General features: G+C 33.5%; 4 protein-coding genes across 4 annotated transcripts; 2 read left to right on the top strand and 2 right to left on the bottom strand.

Moving 5' to 3' along the window:
• Window positions 1-172: 172 nt before the first annotated feature.
• On the top strand, window positions 173-6,132 carry TRIADDRAFT_29321 (uncharacterized protein; the record flags this gene model as incomplete). The annotated part of the gene is made up of 12 exons (XM_002115257.1): window positions 173-349; window positions 897-1,048; window positions 3,440-3,607; window positions 3,786-3,996; window positions 4,169-4,243; window positions 4,325-4,482; window positions 4,575-4,646; window positions 4,796-4,860; window positions 4,962-5,143; window positions 5,263-5,396; window positions 5,535-5,649; window positions 5,818-6,132. 12 exons carry the CDS (start codon window positions 173-175, stop codon window positions 6,130-6,132), a joined length of 1,824 nt encoding a protein of 607 aa, XP_002115293.1.
• A 2,101-nt stretch (window positions 6,133-8,233) lies between these two features.
• On the bottom strand, window positions 8,234-10,047 carry TRIADDRAFT_29423 (uncharacterized protein; the record flags this gene model as incomplete). Its single annotated transcript, XM_002115385.1, has 11 exons — window positions 8,234-8,358; window positions 8,449-8,494; window positions 8,596-8,684; window positions 8,759-8,816; window positions 8,945-8,988; window positions 9,075-9,130; window positions 9,217-9,233; window positions 9,346-9,451; window positions 9,554-9,666; window positions 9,818-9,840; window positions 9,969-10,047. Coding segments are annotated over 11 exons (756 nt in total), but the record flags the coding sequence as incomplete, so codon positions are not given.
• A 4,134-nt stretch (window positions 10,048-14,181) lies between these two features.
• TRIADDRAFT_29402 (uncharacterized protein) lies at window positions 14,182-17,732 on the bottom strand (the record flags this gene model as incomplete). The annotated part of the gene is made up of 15 exons (XM_002115386.1): window positions 14,182-14,337; window positions 14,459-14,534; window positions 14,678-14,775; window positions 14,872-15,000; window positions 15,147-15,234; window positions 15,438-15,731; window positions 15,884-15,957; window positions 16,084-16,161; window positions 16,300-16,386; window positions 16,487-16,641; window positions 16,705-16,857; window positions 17,061-17,177; window positions 17,217-17,325; window positions 17,409-17,513; window positions 17,613-17,732. Coding segments are annotated over 15 exons (1,839 nt in total), but the record flags the coding sequence as incomplete, so codon positions are not given.
• Window positions 17,733-20,748: 3,016 nt separating this feature from the next.
• TRIADDRAFT_15859 (uncharacterized protein) lies at window positions 20,749-21,642 on the top strand (the record flags this gene model as incomplete). Its single annotated transcript, XM_002115258.2, has 1 exon — window positions 20,749-21,642. A coding segment is annotated over one exon (894 nt), but the record flags the coding sequence as incomplete, so codon positions are not given.
• Between the last annotated feature and the right edge of the window lie 1,306 nt (window positions 21,643-22,948).

The raw sequence follows: 22,948 nt of genomic DNA on the forward strand, positions 1-22,948 counted from the left end.
CATAACAAATACTCAATAGACTCAATATGGCCAATCACCAACAGCTTTTCTTCGCCATTGGAGATTGCATTTTCAACTTATAGTGGCCGAAGAAGACGTTGAAGACTTTTTGAACTGGATCAGTGATATCTTAACCCTTGAAGGACGGCATTAACTCTGTTCTTGATTCATCATGACTTCGTTAGCGCCCTTCTTTATCGCTTTAATATCCGTCTTTTTAATTGTAGCTTTTGTTCATAACCGTTATGGCAACTGGAAAACGCATAATCCTCTTGTTAGCGTCATTACGTTTGTTGCTTGGTATTTCTCGTTCATCATTATCACCATCTTACCATTAGATGTGGCATCGGTAAGTGCTTGATCGATGGATCATTTGAAATAATCTTAGTAGTGTATTGCTGTTGTCAACACGATGGTCTATTAAACTCTATTTCATCGTCCAATGATGACATCATACTATCTTTGCCAACATGGCATACGTCATTATTGGAAAGCAGACAAGATTCCTTCTTCTGGCTAGTCGGACGACGGATTCAAATATTCTTTAGCATAGACTCCATAATCAAATGAATCAATGATAATTGATCGTAGGATAACATAGATCAATCTTCTTTTACTTTATGTACAATTACTGTTGATCGATCCCATCCTTAAAGTAGTTGTAGGAGTCGTCGCAGTTTGACTTCATCTGTCTTTTCCGTTCTATCATCATCGTTGACGAATACGGTAGATTACTAGATTTCTATTACTCTAGTAGTTAGCCTAGTCTACCATGATAGAGAAGTGCTGTAGAATAGTCAATAGTGATCGAAAGCAAGGATAGACATTGCCACTATCCGTAACAACATGGGTCTATCTTTTTCCAAACATTTCTCTTTTCCGATTGCTTCTCTTAGACTTACTACTGCCGATGTTTATTCGAGAAAGGATTTAATTCATGCAATAATGCAACAGTCGATGCATGCATTAAACCATGGATGTATGTACCACCGGATATTCTCCATGGTATGTGGTTAGCAGTCTATTGGTCTTCTCAACTATTAACATGGTAAGTAACCCACAGATAATACACTGTCTTACTGTACAGTGTTTAAGATAGCAAATACGCTTGAAAGAAAAATGGCCAACTTCAACTCTTTTGTTAACTGTAAATATGCTAATACAAAACTTCTCTGTTTATCATCGTCATCATTAACAAGAATAAGATATTCTAATATCACAGAGTAGTTTTTTTCCCCACCTTAAATGACGGTAGATAAAAATAGTTTGCTTTGATTGCTTGAGAGAAGAAGGTACAATCTCCCTTTAAACCTGATTGATTGCAGTTCCGAGAGAAAGAACAATTACAGTCTATTGAACAATATGGAAAGCCCTTGATTTATTCATTTCATGCTCATTTCCATCAGAAAGTCAATAACCATTGTAGACTACTGTGCAATCATGTATGGTATCAGTTTGCGCTATTTCAAGACGGAATAGGACATAGTTTCAACACAAACCTCCAATCGCGATAGATCGAGATGGAATATTGATTGTAGCTAACGCTTCCTTTCTCCTAATTATAATTAGTATTCAATATTCGATTCGTCAAAATTTCAATCAACGTAATAGCGTAATTATGTATGATATACATATTAACGGGCTAATCGACTAGCTCGTAGTACAGTTGATAGACTGTCGTAAACATCGTAAGAGATATACTAATATCCTTTTCACCAGATAAAAATGATCCATTTTTTCCTCTGTTACTGTAGAGACGTCGATGATAATTATACAATACTTACTGTTAATAAATAATCCTTTATTTACAGTTACAGCCAAAGTTGCGTATCATAATGATCATTACAAATAAACGCATCAATCGATTGATTACGGAATCGATAAATTGCCTGCGATTCCATTTGAAGAACTGGATCGTTGTACTAGTTTGATAGCTAGCTGACAGTGTAAGAAGTATTTCATAAATAAAACTACCAAAGATGGACACGTGGGTTGTAGACAGGATTTCTATGACCACGCATTTCTAATCCCTTGCTATAAACCCTTCCTTCTAGAGTAAACTGCCTTTGTTCATCGTAAACCTACTGCTACATCAATATTAATTCATCTATAGGTAGTGATGATTTTTCACTATTCAAGTCAATCCTCCGTGATCAATAGTTCATTTCATCTTCAAGCTTTTAACTTCTCGGCCATTCTAATCACGCCATAGGATACAAACTTTCACAGCTTCTCCCTTTCCATTTCTCTCACTTTCATCATAAATTCAAATTAACTCGTTGATTGGTTTTGATGTGTTGACTAGGGTCCCATTTGAATCCATCTTAATATTGCTCTGTCTCCCTACCCGATAGCGATCGTTATACTGTATTCTCTCGTAGATAAAACAGAAATCAATTCTCGAACAATTTCGATAACAACTGATAACAATCACCATAACTATCATCCATTTATCATTCTTTTAGCTTAGACAAAACCTTAATTAAATATTGCAACATGAAATATGAACGTGGCATCGTTAATTGTATCTATTCTTTTATGATGGAAGATATTAAGATGATGCAATGAATTAATTTGTCCGTATTCTTGTCTTAGTAACTTTAAAATAGAAGCTTGTCGGTCCGTCATATAATATCTAAATTTCATTCATCGATAGAGTAAATAATGGATATCAGTAAGTTATTACGAGAGGAGATAAATGGAATAAGAAATTATACTGACTAAGTATTCCATGCTCTATTCTACACTATCCAAAGACGTATACGCGTAAATATATACAGGACATGATATCTCCCGCTCCCAGTTTGACCAAGATCATCCAATTCTAATTCCAAAAGACGTTAGCAACACTTGGCGTAAATTGTTAATTTTGATAATGTACAGTCATAGACTACTAAATTTTACCGCTGGTGCATCTAGTAGATGACTTTGATCTACTGTTTTAGTCAAATCCAGGATAAAATCAAGCAAGATAGTAAATTTTACATGTAGATGATCGAGAAGCAAATAGGATAGCAAATCTTAATTCAAAATTATCCAGTTAATATTTGAATTACTCATTACTACTGACAGATTTACTAATATCGTAGACTAATAATTATATTTAATTAATTCATCGCTATCTTGATGAAATCGGCTTAACCTTTGCCCCAATCTTCACCTAAAAACTGTTTCAGTCAAAAATTTTGAAGCTATTCATTGTCGTATAATTATAATTGGTCACAATCGATTTCGATCATAAATTGAAGCTGTTTTGGGTAAATACTTCATTGGGATAGGTACACATTACAGTTACCGTACAGTACATACGAGTAAAGTCCTTCGATATATCGAAGGGGCATACCTTAAAATATTTATAGGTATTGTGCAACCCGGATAACTTGTAAATCTTCCTTTCTAACCTAATGCAACTTGTAATACGTGTTTAACTATGTTTCAGGATTATCCTACCATTTATGGCCTCATTTTGCTATTCTGGAGAATTTACTATTCGTGGCAAATTTAAAGCTGCTCTCTACACTAATGCTATATATTATGGCACTTTCCTCTTAATTTTTATTCCATTGGTTATCTATGTATTAGCAAGACTGGGCTTTGATAATGCCGGGTATAAATAATTGAATAAATAAATATGTAAACATGGTGTTCAATCTTTTAAATAATTTATTTATTTTGCAATACTTTCAAACGAGTTATGTCATATACACTATTCAATTGATAGGATGTGATCGATGTTATTCTAAGATAATTGTTAACATGATTCAAATAACTTGCAATCTACACAGAGAAAAATTAAAAGTAATCGGCATTACTGCATCCAATACGTGGGGTCTCTTCTTACTAGTTTTACTCCTTGGTTATGGATTAGTGGAGGTTCCTCGATCTATTTGGCAATCATCAAGGCGTGGCTATAAACTATCTGTTATTCAATTTCAGATAGCTAAAATGACTACAGATAAAGAGGAAGCCCAGGAAGGATTGGAAACAGTCGTTAGTGTATGTAAACATTATCCATAAATTATAGGATTGAAACAGCTATTTTCATAATTTATCGTCGTGAAACTATGCTTGCGTGTATCAGTTGCTTTGTTCAGATTATACTGTTGTTTTACGTGCAATTATTAATATATGGTAACATCTTTAATGATATTAATTTGTTTATGATTAGGATATAGCAGGTGCAGCTTCCCTTATCCGTCGATATAGTCCTTTATATGAGAATATGAAGACAATATTGAGTAAGGTAGGTAGACAAGTTTGCGAATAGGGAGATCTGACAATATCTTATATCCAACAACGATATCATTTGGTCTATATCTTATAGTGTCCTGAAGAACTACGGCAAAAAGTAGACGCACAAAGGACGGAACTAGAAGATAAAGGCAACGCTAATGAGTTACAAGATATCCCGACAATGAAAAGCCTTGTTAAGTTGCATTCTAGATTAATTTTGGCAAATCAGAAAGTCAGTCGAGCAAATGCGTAAGTCAAATTCCATTACCTGCGATAAACTAATTGAAGTATTTTCTACCATTACGAACAGTTGCTCCATTGATTTGTTATACTATACGTAGGTTGCTACAGAATCTTTACAAGAGAGGTTTTGAGCTTGAAGATATCATCCAAAATGAAACTAATACTACGAGGTATTTTTGTTACTAAGTTGAATCAAGTTAACGATGATAGAATAGTTTGCTATTGAAATTAAAAAGAATGGTGTTACAGGAATCCATCATGATTTATGATGTACCTTTCTTAATTTTTACCACTTTTTTAATTGATTACATTAATTTAGACAATTTGCATCGTCTTTTGATGCTACTTATCAAGGTCGCTGTAAGACTTTTCGATTAACTTGTGGTGAGTTCAATGCATTCTCAATGATTTATCACATATGCTTGGCAATATTGATATTTTTGCCTATCTGATATTCATGTAATAATGAAACTAATACCATATAGAATGGTACTGGAAAGTCAAAATGCTCCCGTGGGTATTAAAACTTATATCTGTGATCCTTGTGATAACAACTATTGCTGTTATTTGGTCGGAATGTACTTTTTTCACACTTCAACCTACACTTTCAATATTTGCTCTTCTCATTGATGTGGCACAGAGAACGTACAATTTTTTCGATATTGAAGTAATGCTTGTAACGAAACTATATAATTTAATGCTTGCTTATTAAATCCTTTAGTCGGTTTAACTATTATGGACTATACGTACACTAAATACAAGACATTTCTTTGTTCTTGATTTCAGCTTATTTGCTTGCTGACGATTGGATTTATGTGTCTATGTGCTTATTATACCGTCTTCAGAATAAGATTATTTAATTACTATTACATTGCTCCACATCACTTAACTAATGAAACGAGTTTACTCTTTAGCGGAACGTAAGTGCCAACATTTTTACAAATAGTTGATTCTATAATTTTAAAAATTAGTATTGAATATCTAATTTCTTAGCTGTTACAATGCTGAATATCTTAATGTTATTGAAATTTTATTTAATTTCATTAATATATATTCAGACTCTTTTGTCGCTTGACTCCTCCGCTTTGTCTGAACTTTTTGGGCTTAATTCATTTGGATAGCGCATTGACCGGTGATAATGACCCTAAGTTACCGGAAACACAGTTTACTGCTGTAAGATATAATAGTTATTATTATGATAATTTACAAGAGTTAAATGTACCTTGTTGATATATCTTTTACATAGAGAGACAAATCTTGATGTAATATAAGAATAATAATAATACTGTATATTTCCTTACTTCATCTAGTATTGATACACCAATTTTAAATTTTATTTAGATCATGGGCCATCTAAAAGTATTATCATTTTTGGCCAGCGGATTTTACATCTATTACCCTATAACTGTGGTAATTTTCTGTTTGGCAACGTATTTGAAGCTTGGTACTCGTGTACTACATTTCTTGGGATTTCAGCAGTTCTTTCAAGACGATACACTTTCAACTGAATTCTTGAACGAAGGAAAACAGTTACTGAGAATGGGTAATGTGACACTGTTATTCATTGCATTACTACCGGGCTTGATTCATGACTATAAACTTATATTACAGAACGAAGGAAACGAGAACACAAAATTAATAGAAACAAACAGGTAATAAATTGTTCAAAGTTCTCGCATTATAGGGATAAAGGTACTTCCTGCCTTTCCATAATAAAATGAATATATCTAATGATCTTGTAGGGCCTTAACTTTTCATCACCCAAGTTGAATGGAACAAGTAGTAGGAATGGTAATGGCAGGAATGGCAATATCAACTCTAATTGGCAAATAAATTCGCCGAAAAATGATAAAACCAATTATCACAGTACTAAATTTACCTCCGCCAAATATAAGAATTCAGATACAGGTTTAGATCGTGTAGAATTACTGAATGCTGTTGAATATGATCCTGATGCCGATATTCAAAGTCAACAACGATGGCCTTCATTAGGAACGAGCTCAACAAGTAACTTTGGCAAAGGGGGATCACTTCCGCGTGGCTTATTTGATGATGTCTAAAAGTAGTATATTAACATCAGTATTGACATATTTAATCCGCCATTTATTTATAGAATTATATTCAGTCTTATTTATTTATATGAAAAACTACCATTTTAAAGAGCTACAACCGTATCATGCAAAAATTGTAATCTTTAGCAAACTTCAATTAAATTTTGACTTCTAACTGTAGTCAGTGGTTTACCCTAATGTCGACATTTAGCAATAGTTAGTATTTTATACCGCAGGATTTTCGGATTACAACATTGTTAATTGAATTTCGATATGATAATGTGAATTTGTACACATCTACTCTGAGATTCGAAAATACTATATAACTAATCCTACCCATTATTGTGAGTTGGGGAGGAAGTTATTAAGTAAAATACTATATACGTATACGTTATATATATATAAAAATATAAATATATAGATATGTATTCATACGCCTATATATGCGTATATATGGTATATATGAATAGAATTATAGGCAAAGTCATGCACTACGTATTGGTATTGGTAATGTAGTGTTAATGTAAGTAAAAACTTTCGGCACAAGATTTTCAGTATCGCCTTATTAATTGCCATAATGTATTCGTAAAGTGCAACAGTAAGACAGACATAATGTTAAATTTTAATTTAGCACATTTCTGTGTGTGTACAGTTGTCATATAACATTTGCGAAATGCGAGAAATATCTGACCAATTGTTTCTAACAATCTTAAAGATATGTTTCTCAAAATTTAACTAAATAATTATTGTATGTAGGTAGTCTAGTATGCTTCAGGAATGCTCTGGTGGACTGGCGACTTGACGCATACTAGTCAACACATAGTAGCATAATTTTATAATCATAAACAATAAAAGTCACCAGTTAAAAAATATTTTTTAATGCAAGACTATGCGAAATGTGATAAAATGCAAATTTATGGGTGTAAATTTGCTTGAGAAGAAATTACTGAACAATCATCAGTATCTGCGCTTGCCAGATTAATTCATACTGCTGTTCAAGTAGATTACTTAGTTTGTAGCTTATGCCACTCTCTTAATTCCATGTATGATTGAGTTTATATCTTAAGAATGCTGATTAATTTTTATAATCTGAAATGAGCAATAAAATAGACATAAATTTATCCCATGCAAGCAGTGTTAGCTACGTTGTATTCAGTATCGATGCACTTTCCTGCGATTAAATCTGATATAAAAAAGTCTACATTTACTGTATAGTCGATATAATTATTACCCGAATAGAAAATCTTAACGTAATCACACCTTTGATGCATACGTATGTATTACTTTGTAATAGATTACAGAGAAGTTGGCTAACATTAAACTTACGCAATCATTCCTAAAAATTTAAGAATTTTAATTCCATACAAACAAGCCCTTATAATAATAATTAATTTATTGCGGTTAGTATTTGAAGTATGTAAAAGTCGAAGTATTTAATTTCCATATTAAGCAACAGAATCTATCAACGTATGTTTACGCAGCTGTTATTTGCAATGATGTTTACAAGCGTTGCAGCAAAACTTTAAAAATAATTGAATTTTCTAAGTTGATTAATTACGCAATATAATAATAAGACAGTATATTAATACCGTATATTACATGACTAGTGAGTCTTTACATATGGGTAGCACCTACATTCTATTCATAATACTATCACAGTAATAGCAGCTGCAAGGCAAGACATTAACGGACATTTGCCAAACTTATTATATAATAAATGGAAGGATAGCCTTTCTTCTTGGATAATTTTTAAATTCTCTTTTATAATTGCGGTGTTTTCCAATAGCCCATACCGTCATTTGGTACAAGCCAAGAAACATAAAGATGACAACTAGATTAAAAACAAAATAGGAGTGTCAACCAAAAAATCGCGAGAACGATAAAGCCCAAATAGGAGCGTTAGTTTAATTTCTGAGCTAACCGGCTAAGCATTGCGTCATGACAGAGAAGAAAAACCATGTTCCGACCTAATTTAGTTTTTCAAAATAAACTTTTAGAATTCATTTATGATTCCTATCGAAATTTGATTACATGCTACAATTAGTATCAACTATAAATATAGTTATACCTCATAAGTATAATTTGGACATGAGACAAAATTCTGAAGAATGGACATAGGATTACTATTTGAATAAGGAATTTTGCGTTCTTTCGTACCTTTAGTTAAGTTATATTATTAGCTAAAACCTTACTCGCCTAACTTAAGTATGATTATTGAAGTAGAATTAAACCTGGTGGCCGAAGATCTCTTAACAGGCAGTGTATCACCAGATTTCCATATTCCATAAGCTGAGCAGAAAACCAATGCAAGTAATAAATAGCAGCAGTAATAAAAACAGCAAATTTAAAATAAGAAACGATCATTTATTTGAATAACTACATCAAAAGGACTATAAAAGGTGTATGATATATTTTACCAAAAATCCTGCAAATGCACCATAGATCTGATTGGTTCCATACTCTATAATTAATAAAAAAGTAATGGCATCCTTGCTAAATTATTCTATTACATAATAGTCATAAGCCAATATGTATGGTATCACAAACTTGGCGAGGTATAAAGAGGATGATTGACGAAATACGCTATAAAAGCTGCAAAACCCCTGTAAAAAGGAGGAAGGGAAAAGATAGATATTACAACATCGATAATATCATTTTAATGCAATTGTCGAAATTAAAAATGTCCTACCAGTAGTAACTGCAGTTCTGAGGTTGGATTAAAGAGGTGTAAATGCCCAAAGATAGCAATACGTTATAATTATTAACTTTTTATACATTTCAAAAATTTGAAAACAGTATAAGAATTTGTCAAATTTACCTTTGCAAGATTACCAATAGGCATTGTAGCGTGAGAGAATCGATGAATAAATAACGTTTCCAAGAGACGTTTCCCGTAATGTATGGTCCAACCGATCAATGCTAATCTAGAAAAACACATATATTATATATTTCAACTTGTGTAAAGCCTATTAGCAAAAATTTAATAGAATAATGCAGATCTTGAAATACTGATGGAATATACATACTGTACAGCAAGATCATATGGCTTAGAAGCAGCACCTTCACCGTAGATAAGCCCTGGTCGTAGGTAGAAGATTGGATAAAGAAAGAATGGACCAGCGTACTCAATAAGAAAAACCTACCAATAAAAATTAAAAGACGTATAAAGTCTATTAGTTTCCTTTTGAAAATAAAAAATAGGACTATTTACATCAAGTGTGTGTCCAATCTTTTCTACAAACTATAAAAACAGTCACCGCATATTTTGCGTTATGAGATATGCTGATTACCGTTTTCCATCCTATCTGTGGTCCTACGATACGTCAGTTTCGAAAATTGTATATATTTTGGCGTCAGGTATAAATGTAAAATAAGATAACCAAAATGGATAGTCATTAAATAAATTTTAATTAAACAGCATGATACTTGCATACTGTATACCTAAGTCCTTGAAGTATAACTTAGAATTCTTGATTTCCAACGTTTCTAGAAGCTGCTCATCCTTAAGTGGCCTACCCTCTAGGAGAGGGAAACCGTGAACAAAGTTAAGCGACAATAGCACATTACTATCCTAATTTCTAGAATGAGGAATTTCCACACGAGTATATATTAAATATGGTGGTAATAAATTGCGTAATTGGTATTAGTTAGCTAATTCTTACTCGGGTCGGTTTTAAATTGTTGTCGACTAGGATAGCATTGAGGTTCTATTAAAAGTAATTTAGTTGAAAATTTTGCATTTTTGAATTTTTAAGATCTGATCTAGTGAATTCAGCTTACTCTGCCTAAAATATTCCTTTTTGATGTCAGCTATTGTCGATTTTGGGTGTACCTGCATAAAAAAGAAGATTGTATTTGAAAATCGGGTTAGTTGTAAATTAGTAATACAAAACTTTACTATTTACTTGAATAATTTAAGTAGTTGAATCTAAGAGTATACAGTAGCAATATAAAAATATGTGGCATAGAGACAGCAAAAGACTGTATTGCCTTCTGTGCCATGTCTTATCTACTCCATGCGTATGTATGCAATAGTGCACAATAAACTTAGTTAATGATAAGGTATTAAAGTGATACATAAAACGTACATGTGAAAGCAATAATAAAGACAGGGACTTCTGTAGCTTGGTGAAGAGCATACTGGTAAGTATTTCATACGTAACTAACTACTGGTTGTCAGTGCTATCGCTACAAAAGCTTTCCTATCTTACACTATCGCCTAATGCTGTCGAGGCAACAGAATGTGATTTATCATGCACGATACCTATAAATTTATCATTATATTTGCAATACTGTCCATATGTAAAAATAGGTACAAGTACAAGGAAGAGTATGCAACTACTAAGTATGAGTGCTATGGCGAGAAGAACTCTCTTCCTACGTGATGCTACTGTCTAATATTATCGAGGCAGCAGAATATGTTCAGCAATGCTAGCTACTACTGCTGTAGTTATAAGTAAGTAAAATATACTCGTACAAAGTGACGGTGAAGAGAATTTACAGTAAATATTTTCACCCACAACTGCGTTTATCTGAATAGCACAATAGCTCTCTTCTCACGTTATACTCACGTTTAATGTTATCAAGGCAATAGGATATGTTCAATAAGGCATGATATCTATCATTATAATATCTTATAATTACTAATGCGGTAATCTATGAAATGTGTTGATGAATTGATAGGATATAATTGTAATTGTTGAACACAGGATCGGTTCAAGTACAAGCTGGCGACGAGTGATGCAAAATTGTAATCCACTCATTATCAACTTTACTATAACTAAGCCGTCATTTAATCAATCTATTCGACTGTAGAAAGTTCATCGATTTAATGAGCTTACATCAAATAAGTTTAAAATCTGTTTTCCTGTTCTCTGGTGGACAATTTCTAGCTAAAAAGGATATGAAAAGGAATAGAAGATTATAGTTAGAAACAAGTATCATCGACTTGATCCACAGATTTTCCTAATGATCTAAAATTCATCAAAAGAGCTTGAATAGCAATTCAAAATTAGATAAGATATTTTTCATTGGCACAGGCTAAACTAATCAATATTAACAGAGCGATTTATTTCCCCTATTATTGCTACTTTATAGGATCAATTCCATGTCCATGTCCATTGCATGTTTGCTATTCATGCCACACCATGAGCATTCGACAGGCTCATAACGAACACTCAAGGATTGCTCATCCGCTGCATTTACTCTGTACCTGGATGGATATACTATACTGCACATAAGCAAGAGAAGAGCAATGGGCTTTTATATCATTAGGGATTACCTTCATCTTTCTTGCAATAATCAATTCAAGCTAATAGCAATAGTAATATCGAGTTTTCAGTCCTGGAAGAAGGAGTAAAATGATCCAAATGCAAGTAAAACCTGTCTGAAGTTTGGACCTTGGCTGCTGCTAACTGGCTACCAACCATCGCATTGAGCATGGGCACACGCGCTGATTGTCTACTGTACAGTAGTTGCCACGATACAAAGTGCAGGGTCGGAGTGAAAGCGATCTTTACCGACTTGGACTATACTCTACTATAGATTGTACTGACTTGCAAGAGTACTCTGGTCTGTGTAAAAGATATGTCATCCATAACAATTCAATTGCTACTGTAGACTGGACTCTAGGCGATCTAGTGCTTGACCATAGTGTTGCAGCTACAGTACGAAGCATCGTCTCGGGTGACATACTTTTTGGGTAAAGCTAGCCGCTATGAACTGCTGCACTTTGGCTGATGGATTCATGAGAGAAATAGAAGAAATAGCAGCTACTGTAGATTTCCTATTCTGTTTTTCTACTTTTTTACTACAAAGTAATACATAGTACTGTATAGTTTAGCTGGCGATAGTGTAGTATTACCTACAGTCCAAATCGCTTGCAGGAACAGAATAATGTCGCCCAACGCTTGACCACGGTATTACGGCTACACTACGAACCATCGTCGTCTCGGGTGACATCATTTTTGGGCACAGCTAGCCGCTATGAACTACTGTAATTTGCCTAATGGATTCATGAGAATAATTTCAGAGAAATAGAAGAAGTATCAGCTAGATTTTCTATTCTATTTTTCTACCTTTCACTGCAAAGTAATACGTAGTATAGTTTTGCTAGCGATAGCGTAGTATTACCTACAGTCCAAATCGCTTGCAGGAACAGAATGATGTCGCCCAATGCTTGACCACGGTATTACGGCTACACTACGAACCATCGTCGTCTTGGGTGACATCATTTTTGGGTACAGCTAGCCGCTATGAACTACCGCACTTTAGCTGATGGATTCATGAAAGAAATAGAAGAAATATCAGCTAGATTTTCTATCCTATTTTTCTACCTTATAACTGCAAAGTAATACATTCAGAGTGATATGCTGCTGAATTTCAACAATGGTACGGTAATCACTGCTCTTGAACAAATCATGCTGGATCAGAGTTAAACTATTCTCTGAAATTTTTCTCATTCGATTTCCCTAAACGTTCCGCTATCCGTAAAACATATATTGAATATAATTTCCTTGCATTCATGAAAGCTTATGTTTCACCTATACATTTAAAACCAAAATAATCACGCTGCACATGAAGTTGGCTTAAATTGAGCGATTTTCGATTCAAATTCTCTTTCTTTGTGTTAACATTTGTCGTGGAATTCATAATGCATAATTGTAGTACCAAATATTTCTAAATCTCATCATTTTTGACCTGATGGAAGGTACTCGTACATTGAGAACTGCGCTCTTTTAATAGGATGAGAGAGTTAGTTTAGCGGAGGGGTATTTCTATAATTTATTCTGGTTTTAATAATGGGATCATCTTGGTACTTAATCGACTATACACGATCTAGTGTGTTATGATGTACTCCAACAATAAGCTCTATCAAGTAGTTACTAGGTTTGCATTAAGGAAAGATGTGAATATTATTTTTTATTGTTTATATCAATTGTTTTCTCAGTATTCTCTGTTTGGCTTGAGAATTTCCTACAGTTTTTATAAATTCCTACGTAGTATACATTAATATCCGTAATGAAACGTACTATCACTACTATCTTCATACATGATATGGCTACTCTGTAATAGAGATCTTAAGTTATAGTGCCATCACATAAGCATAATCACAATTTACATCGGAAAAAGATTCAATTAATTATAACAGTTTCCAACCAAACAAGAGTATTAATAAGAAACTGGTAATAAGAATAGATATATTGAAAGCGGTACTAGATGATGACGGAAAATAGTTTCCGTTATTTTCAGAGTATATTAAAAATTATGAATTTTAAAATAAACATTTTATAAATTACGTGCTACTATATAAAATACCAATACAAGAACAGACGCAATTCGGCAAAGCTTGCATAGGCACGTAAAATATACTGTATGTATGTACAGATGATTACCGTATAAAATCGTTATGTCACTATACTATGGTATTTATGATATATCGTACTCGTGATTCGTAGTTCATTCTAAGGGAGAACCTATAAATTCATGGATTCACCCGTTATTGGTTGGATATGCTATTAGGTAGCGTAGAGATGCGAAATCCAATAGACCTATAATATAATCGGCTTAGTATTGAATTGAAAATGGAACATGCATAAATCGAAGAGCTTAAGAATAGGTAAATTATGTACCGCGTCTAGTATAATCAATCAATCTACTTCTTGTCATTTTCGTCATTTTCTTCAGTAACTGTAATAGTTTGTGGATTCATCAATTTAGTTAATATTTCAACATGAGTTTCCGGCGGCTGAGGGATATTTTTTAATAGATAAATAGTTATGTGCCCATCACTGTCTCCAACCAGCAAGCACTATTCATAAGAATGAAACGAATTATACATTTAAGAAGATGCAATGAAATATTTTCTGTTCTTAATATGAAAATTCGAGTAGAGGTAGAAAAGAAAGGCAATAGCCGAATAATTAATGTACCTCAGAGTTGATCGAGAAAGCAACCGATGATAACTTTGCATATCCAGAAGGATGCGTTATAATAATTGGGTCCAATCTATATCATCGCATAGTATGATCAAATAACATTAGTTATCTCTGTCTGCCCTTGCATATCACGAGAGACGTGCATTAATGATCAATAGTATCTTATAAGTGTTTTATCACTAATATGAACGTATAACAGTAACACAAACTTACGTGCTGACATTTAAATCCCATACTTCAATGGCTCGATCACGAACACACGCAAAAGTAGTGGCAGAAGTGGGTGACCAGCAAATATCGTTAACAGCTTCCTATATTAGTAAAGAGCATAATGGTGATCAACTCATGATATGTTTCGTCGTAGTTTCCGAATGCCAAATACTGCAATCAATATTTAAATATCTCACCTTTGAAGACTGAAAACTGTGAATTGCTTTGGGTTTTTCTTGATTCCATAATTTAACACTCCAATCACCACTACAACTAAGAAATGCGTCTGATACATAAGGAGACCAAGCTACTTTATATACTGGACCCTAAAGTCAATAATCCGAAATTATTTATAAGTGTAATATAGAGAGCTAAAGTGGAACTATAAATATAGTAAAACTCTTTCACTTATTGTGATAAGCAAAGCATGGTTAAAATAAAAAATTATGCAAGTATTAATTGAGTGTTATACCATATGTCCGAAATAGCTTTCCAAATATTGTTCATTGTATGAACAGGAACATTTATGAATATGACCGTCTTCAGTTCCGGTAAGATAGCTATTACAAAAATAAGTATAAATAATCAATGAGATTTCATTACATATATAAATATGTTAACAGCTAATATAAATCAAGGAGATAAGTTGTAATAAGGGTATAGACATTCAATTTCCCTAGAATTGGCCAATATCTAAGGCATACAATCTTACTTATACAGAATTACCGATATCTTATCTGATGATATACGAAATGAAACTAACATGTTTGTATCCTTGGGATAAAAATCGAAGCTTAATCCACCGGAAAAACGAGATATCAAGCCTTCGTGACTTCGCTTAATGTCTAATTTTCGATCTTTAGTTTCCTTTTTATTAGATATTCGTTTTAATCGCATTAAATCAGAACATTCGAAGCCTTTTCGAATCGACCAACGGGTTATACGCCCGTCGGTGGAAATGGATACTAGCATTTCTCCATGTTCTTCGCCTGTTAAACGATCGCGATCAACCCACTTTATTTGCCAGACTGGGCCAGAATGTTTTCCTGGACTCTCACTAAATAAACATTCATGAGTTTATATATTAAAATATCAAATTAATAGCTCTATTCAACTCTCAAATAGAGCTATCATCTTATAGCATGAAATCGTTAAAATTATACGAAAAACCCTCTAACTGAAAAAAAATAACCGAATAAGCTTTCCTACCTACTATCCAAAATCGATTGCGATCCTGTTCCTCTTACATCCACAATTGCTACAGTGCCATCATATAGACCAACCTAAGATATGTATGATTTATTTAGATACCCATGCCAATCTACATTAACTTTAAATGCCAACTTTTTTAAAACAGAGTAAAGTATGATGTAATAATACCCATACATGGCTATAATATCATAACTTACTGCTAAAAGACTTCCACTTGTAGATGAGAAGTCCAAGCCTGTGACGCCAGTATTAAAATGGAAAATTCTTTCAGGATACTTTAAATTTAAGAAAATTAAGGTCAGCAGGATACAAGAATGAACAAAAATTAAAATTATTCACCATTGATAGCATTAATATTCCTTTTGCTACAATATTAATATAGTGCGCATTATGCTGATAGATTCGAATCTTACTTCTGGATTCTTTATTGACCAGCAACAGGCAAATCCACCCTTTTGCTCATTATAACCGAACTGACAATATCCTACTGCAATGATATCCTATTTGGGTGTATTTATAGAATACAGCTTTATAAAAAGCAGGAACCAGATAATCAAATGTAAAATGGATATCAGAGCATAGTTAATACTTATCAGTTACCGGATTGGATTTATTCCATGTCATGGCACTAATATTTCGGCCTCGTGTTATGCTACATTTATAGTCCCATAAGCGCTCTAGATTTGGTAATATTTTTCCAACATCATTGTCTGCAATCCGTGGGCGATTACTACTGGGTGGAACAGCATCCGGATCTGGATTAAACATATCACAAATGATTATTATTACTGCATGTGAATATTGTAAGAGTCCAATACTGGTTAAGCGATTATACCTTAGATTCTTACCTGGTAAAACAGATAAACCGCGATAAACGGCTTGTTTATGCTGATAATTATTCAACGTAACTGCTCTTTCCATTGTAAATAGCGATTGTTTAAAGGCATCCGATCGTAATGCACTATCGTTCACTGGCATTGTACTTGTACTTCCGTCTTCATTCGGTGCACCCGAGATTTCGGATTCCGTTATCATGCTTATACGACTCTCTAAAATTGAAATCGGTACAGATAATTGCATTTAGAGCTGCGGATAAAGTTAGCCACAATATTTAGCTCTCTATCTCTCTGATCCATAATTAATTAATAAGAATGTTTCCCTAGTTAGGACTAACCCATGCTACTGTCTCGCATAGTCATAGATATACTTTTATCTTCATCCTTGGCAATTTTACTAACTCTATTTGACTTCTGAGAAGATGGCACTTCCTCTGCTAAGTCATCATCGGATTCTTGGTCGTTGGCTATTATTATTACATAGAGTAATCAACTATAAGTTGTATGTTGCAATGTAAAATGTCTTAATAGAAGCAGCTTACTGCCTTCCTTCTCCTTATATGTATCGTACATATCCCAATTGGTTGCCATGACAGAAGCATCCTAGAATATTTATATAAAGCTAACATAAGGCATGGAAGTAATTATGGATAAAATTAATACAAATTAACTTCAGTTCTACATACCGTTAAACCAAATCTGGTAGTTTGTACTTCCTTATTTTTGGGAGCGTCGTTAAATGTCTGCATAAATCGATCAGTATATCTATCTCCGTGTCGCTGCTTCAGCATCTATTTAAATCACATTAAGGGTCAGACCAAAAATATCACCCTAAAAGTCGCAAATGGCTCTTTGCAAAATTGCAACAAATAGCTTTTACAGTTTCTTACCTCTGTATATACTGTATTCCTTTCCTTGATTTTATCTGCAGCCTCTGTATCTTCAGAAAAAGAAGTTGTAGGGATATCGAGTAGAAATATGGTCTCTGTTTCAGTTAGGTTGATATCCACCTAAATTAATCACGGTAATTTATTAGATCCGGTTAAAGCGACATTTTCGAAATCCCTTCATAAACCATCAATATTACGGTTACCATCTTTCTTAAGTCACTATCGGTTAAATTTTCTCGGGATTCTTCTTGCATAGCTACGACAAAAAAATGAAATATGACTATGCTATACATATCGCAGAAAAGTAGGTTAAACATGATATAGTTGAAATCTTACTGGTATGATAGGCTGATTGAATTTCTGGGTATCCGGTTGGTTCACCCATATCGTCCATAATCGATTCTGGTGAGGATCTACCAGATGTAATACTTTGACTTGTAGCAGCGCTACTGAATATTGATCTGAAAGTGTGCAATTTTAAGCAAAATCCAAGGAATGTTAATATAAAATAGTTGTAAAAGCTTCAGGGTAATTAAGATATTGGCATACGTGAATGTATAATTTACTTTGTAAATGGTCCTCCAAAGACAGAAGCTTGAGATTCATTTGGCTAATAGAGATGAGGATTAAATCTACTTTATTAATGTCAATTTATCTTGCAAATAATTTATATTAAATGATTAATTACCGTACTGCCCGATTGTTGAGAATCGGCAAATAAATTTGGCTGGCTACGCCTGCGAGAGGAAATGAGTAAGATTAACTTTACCAATACGTACTTGGATAAAGAAATTATTAAAGTACCTGGATGTGTTGCCAGCAAAGGAATCATGTTTTAACAAACTTTTTGGGGTTACATCATTTCCAAGGTCGTCTAGAATCTATTAACGTTACATACATAGAGGTAAGCCATCACTGTGCATAAAGTCGCGTTCTATTAAGTTAGCTTATGAAAAGTACTTATAATGCTTACGCCTAATCAATAGTAATTATAATACCTGAATATCAGCTTTGCTTGACTTGGAGAGATCCTTAATGTTAGGATCAATCATAACCTGGCGACGACCTGTCATGCCATAATTCATACGCGAAGTGGCAATTGAAGCTCGAGTGGCTGAGAATCGAGTTTCAGAGCCTTGCGTGTATTTCGTGCTATTGCGCAACGTAGCTCTGAAGACAGGCAAGAACGTTAAATTCATAATTAAAATTGAGTAGCCAAGATAGATATATTGACCGAAAGAGCTTAGGTAATAATTACTATACAGTCGATTATTCCTTCTTTCCTGGATAATTTCTTATCAACATGATGCATACGCAATTAACTTGAAGTGCTCGTATTTATGATACGTTTACGTATTATAGACTACAATAATTTAAATAGACGATAAATACTTATTTCTACTGTTACTGTACTTCTAATCGTATGATAGTGATTGAAGTGATTTAAATTTTTTGATGATGAGGTCCATTTATTACCAGAGACTATATATGGAAAAGCGTTCGTTTTGAACTAAAATACTACTATAAATTATGAGATATTTGGAATAGGTATACAGTACAGTAAATTAAGTCCACATTAATGGTTATTCTATTAGTACGAAATAATGAAAAAAAATCATTTCTGGCATCTTCTATTCCTAGTTCGATAAATTATCTGTACCTTGATTTGTTCGACATTTTGAAAAGTTGCAAATCCTACATGTATAAACTGTACCCTGTAAACGTTGATCGATTTTGTAGTGGTTGCTATGGACAACGGAGGATTTCCTCAGATACTATAGACCGGCGTACAGTACACTATACCGTGTCCTGAACGATACTGCAGTTGGTAAGAAAATTTCCTTTTCGTTGTATTATAATGCATCTGTATGCAAATGAAAGCAGTACGAGAACCCTTAAGCGTTGTTGTCATTGAGCACAACACTACGTCATCACGGTAGTCCAGAGAAGAAATCAAACCTCCATACTGTGCCAATGTACATTACTGCAGTTTCCGTACCTAAATAGCAAAAGTAGCAAAAAATCGATAACATTTTGACTCATCGAAGAATTTTCATTAGCAGATGCTGCTAACGAATTTAGTTGCTGCCAAGCTTCAATTAAGGCATAATTTATGATATACTGCAATTATAATTGGTCGGGAATATCTTACAATGATATTGATCGTATGATGTCTACCTAAATACTGACACAGTTGGCTAAGAATTGTCGTACAAGGCTCAATTGGATTTGCTAAAGTCCAGTATATCGCTGCTATTGATGCTTGCAAGCGTGAGAATCTTCCGAATGTCGGATTTGAACTGTCGTTTAATAAACACTTTATACTCCATTATAGCGATGCTTTGCACAGTAGCTTTATTATGATGAAAGTGTATTGGCATAGTTTTAAGCAAAGTGGCATTTATTTTCATTCTGAAAATTGAGCGTTTGAAAGTATACACTTGAAATCTATTCTTGAAAGACTGTCATTTCTGATGGATACTACGTGTGGGTCGTATAGTATTTATTAGGCTGTTGAATCTAGAGATATGGAGTAAGTGTTGGAAATAGAATAACCTTTTTTTAACTTATATTTCGCATATAGACATTCACTCCTTAGAATAAATGATCCCTAGTTTATTGTTAATAGATACCCACTGATTATAGTCATTACGAAAATATTAATATATGATCTCAATAGCTCTGATACAGATATACGTATCTAACGTGTCCCCTTCAAAATTAGACGAAAACAAGTCCTTAGTACATGATCTTATACGATTACAACTTTTCATTTACTACCGTACACAGTTTGGTAACCTTGAGAATACATTTAAAAGCTAACGTAATTTTGATAGAATGTTCGCCCTAGTATTAAAGCTTTAAGCTTTATAATTTAGACTCAGATGTATCAAATTGCTTTCATGATATGCACTGATCAAGTAATCACCTTGCTTGAGCTACATAAGTTCACCGTAACAGTGACATCGCTACATTTAAATTGTATGTTATTAGCATGACAGTGAATTTATGTAAAAAGAAAGTTCTAAACGTTGTGCTTACTCTTTCTAATAGGAATAATTCATCAAGGTCAGCCTGCAGCTGCTCCGATGAGCAATGCTTTTTATACATCAATAATCAGTCCTTGCCACCACCTCCTGAGGAACCATTGCAAAGTGATTGTTGTGGTCAAGGTTGTAATCCTTGCGTCTTCGATATCTATGAAAGCGATATTGCAAAGTGGAAGAAGAAATGCCGTCGTATTCTTAATAATGAAGAAGATTTTCTGGAAGATACTACGAAAAATTGTCGTCTGGCAGGCATAGTGCTTGATCAATTTACATCTTTACAGATCATATCCATACAAAAGATTACTGAAAAATTAATTACTTATCGATTTAAATTGCCTAATAATAAACCACTGAATTTAAATCCTGGTCAGCATTTGCTATTAGCCCATAAAGCTAACGATTTTATGCTTACGCGTCAATATACACCAATAAGTTCCGTTGATACCGTTGGATATTTCGATGTTTTTATCAAAATTTATGATAACGGTAAAATGTCAGATCAGATTCGACAATGGCATGTAGGAGATTATGCTATGTGGAGAGGACCTTATGGCGATTTTCAATATCTGCCCAATCAATGCAAAAAGATATTAATGCTAGCGGCTGGAACTGGTGTTGCGCCGATGATACAAATTATACGCTATGTTATCAATAATGAGAACGATGATACTCTACTTCATTTAATTTTATCCGTCAAGTATTATGACGACATAGCTTTAAAACATGACCTAGATGCTTTCAAGCAGTATTGGAATGTAACTGTCGAATACGTTCTAACTTGCGAGAAAGATACGAAAAAATTCAAATATGGTGATAAAATTACGCTTAGCAAGGTTGATCACCAATTTCTTGAAAAAGTCTTATTTCCTCCATCTCAAAATTCTAAAGTGCTTATATGCGGAACAAAATCATTCGAAAAAGACATGATAAAATATTTAAAGCAATTCGGCTTTACTGAAGAGAATTATTTTAAATTTTAGAAATTTGAAAACCAGTACAATAACTAGAGCACTGTGGTACACACTCTAGCAGAGTCTAAATATACTCGTATAGTACAGCGATTAGCTACAACTGACTTATTTACCAATGCCATTCTGTTTAAAGTATATAAACATAAATCACAATTTTTGATGCAGATACTGCAGATATTCCATTGAAATAAAATTGTTCATTGATTTTGAGTTATGGTTAGCATTTGTAGCTTGTCTATTTATTATGGACATAATCTTTACAAGGTAACAGCATCTTTTACGCCAACAACTACTCCTCCCCATAATTCTGCTAGTTGTACGCTAGGTGTTTAATCAATCAGTCAGCGGTAGAAAAATAGAATTTTAAACATCCTCATAATAATTTAAATAAACAATCGCTGAGTAAATTTTTACTTTTACCGGTAATTTTATTATCTTACAATATCAGGATATGATTGTTGAGTGATACTGTAAAGGATACGATACAATATCATAGGTTTGAAATATATAAACTGTTATTGTGCAAGGTAGTACTGTACTCAGTTTGTAAAGGACTCATCATGCCAATGTTATTATTTAAATACAATTAGACTAGCTTTCTTGTTAATAAATAAGAAGTTAGTCGTTCATTTACAGATTGCACATGGCATTGTCAACATTCAACAGCACTTGTGTTAGTAAAAAATTGGTAAATTAACATAATTATAATATTACCTAAACACAGAAGCACCGTACGAATGTTATTTCAACGGTAATCAAATTACATTCGCAAAATATTCATATGGTATCTAATAGACATACACCAGACACAACGATTGCAACATTTACATGAAAAGTCGATTATAATGGTTATTACGCAATAAGAAAGGACACTACCTACTAGTTTTGAGATAATAGACAGTTATCTGATTGCAATTAATTACGTGTTACCAATAATAAACTACGTGCTTACAGGCACCAATGCTGCACGCGCTTATTTTGGGGCAGAATACATATCGCACTGTAAGTTGCTAACGGGTTCAGAATTTTAGTGTGAAACAGCCAATGGTTGAACAGTAACATAGGCACAACGCATAGTAATTACTTAGGTTACGTACGTACGATCTAGAATCATTTGCAATCATCATCTATTTGGAATGAAATAGATTATTTCATAATCTAGCAGTCGCAACATTATACAATCACTAATCATCGCAAATTGCTATCGTAGGTAACCTTTTCTTGATACAGCTGGCACATTTAACTTCCTCAAATTCCAAGCTGAATAAATTCGTCTACTAATTCAATTTAATCATGGGGATAGCTTAGACTGCCA

Source organism: Trichoplax adhaerens, genomic scaffold, assembly GCF_000150275.1.
Source record: "Trichoplax adhaerens TRIADscaffold_10 genomic scaffold, whole genome shotgun sequence".
NCBI lineage: Eukaryota > Metazoa > Placozoa > Uniplacotomia > Trichoplacea > Trichoplacidae > Trichoplax > Trichoplax adhaerens.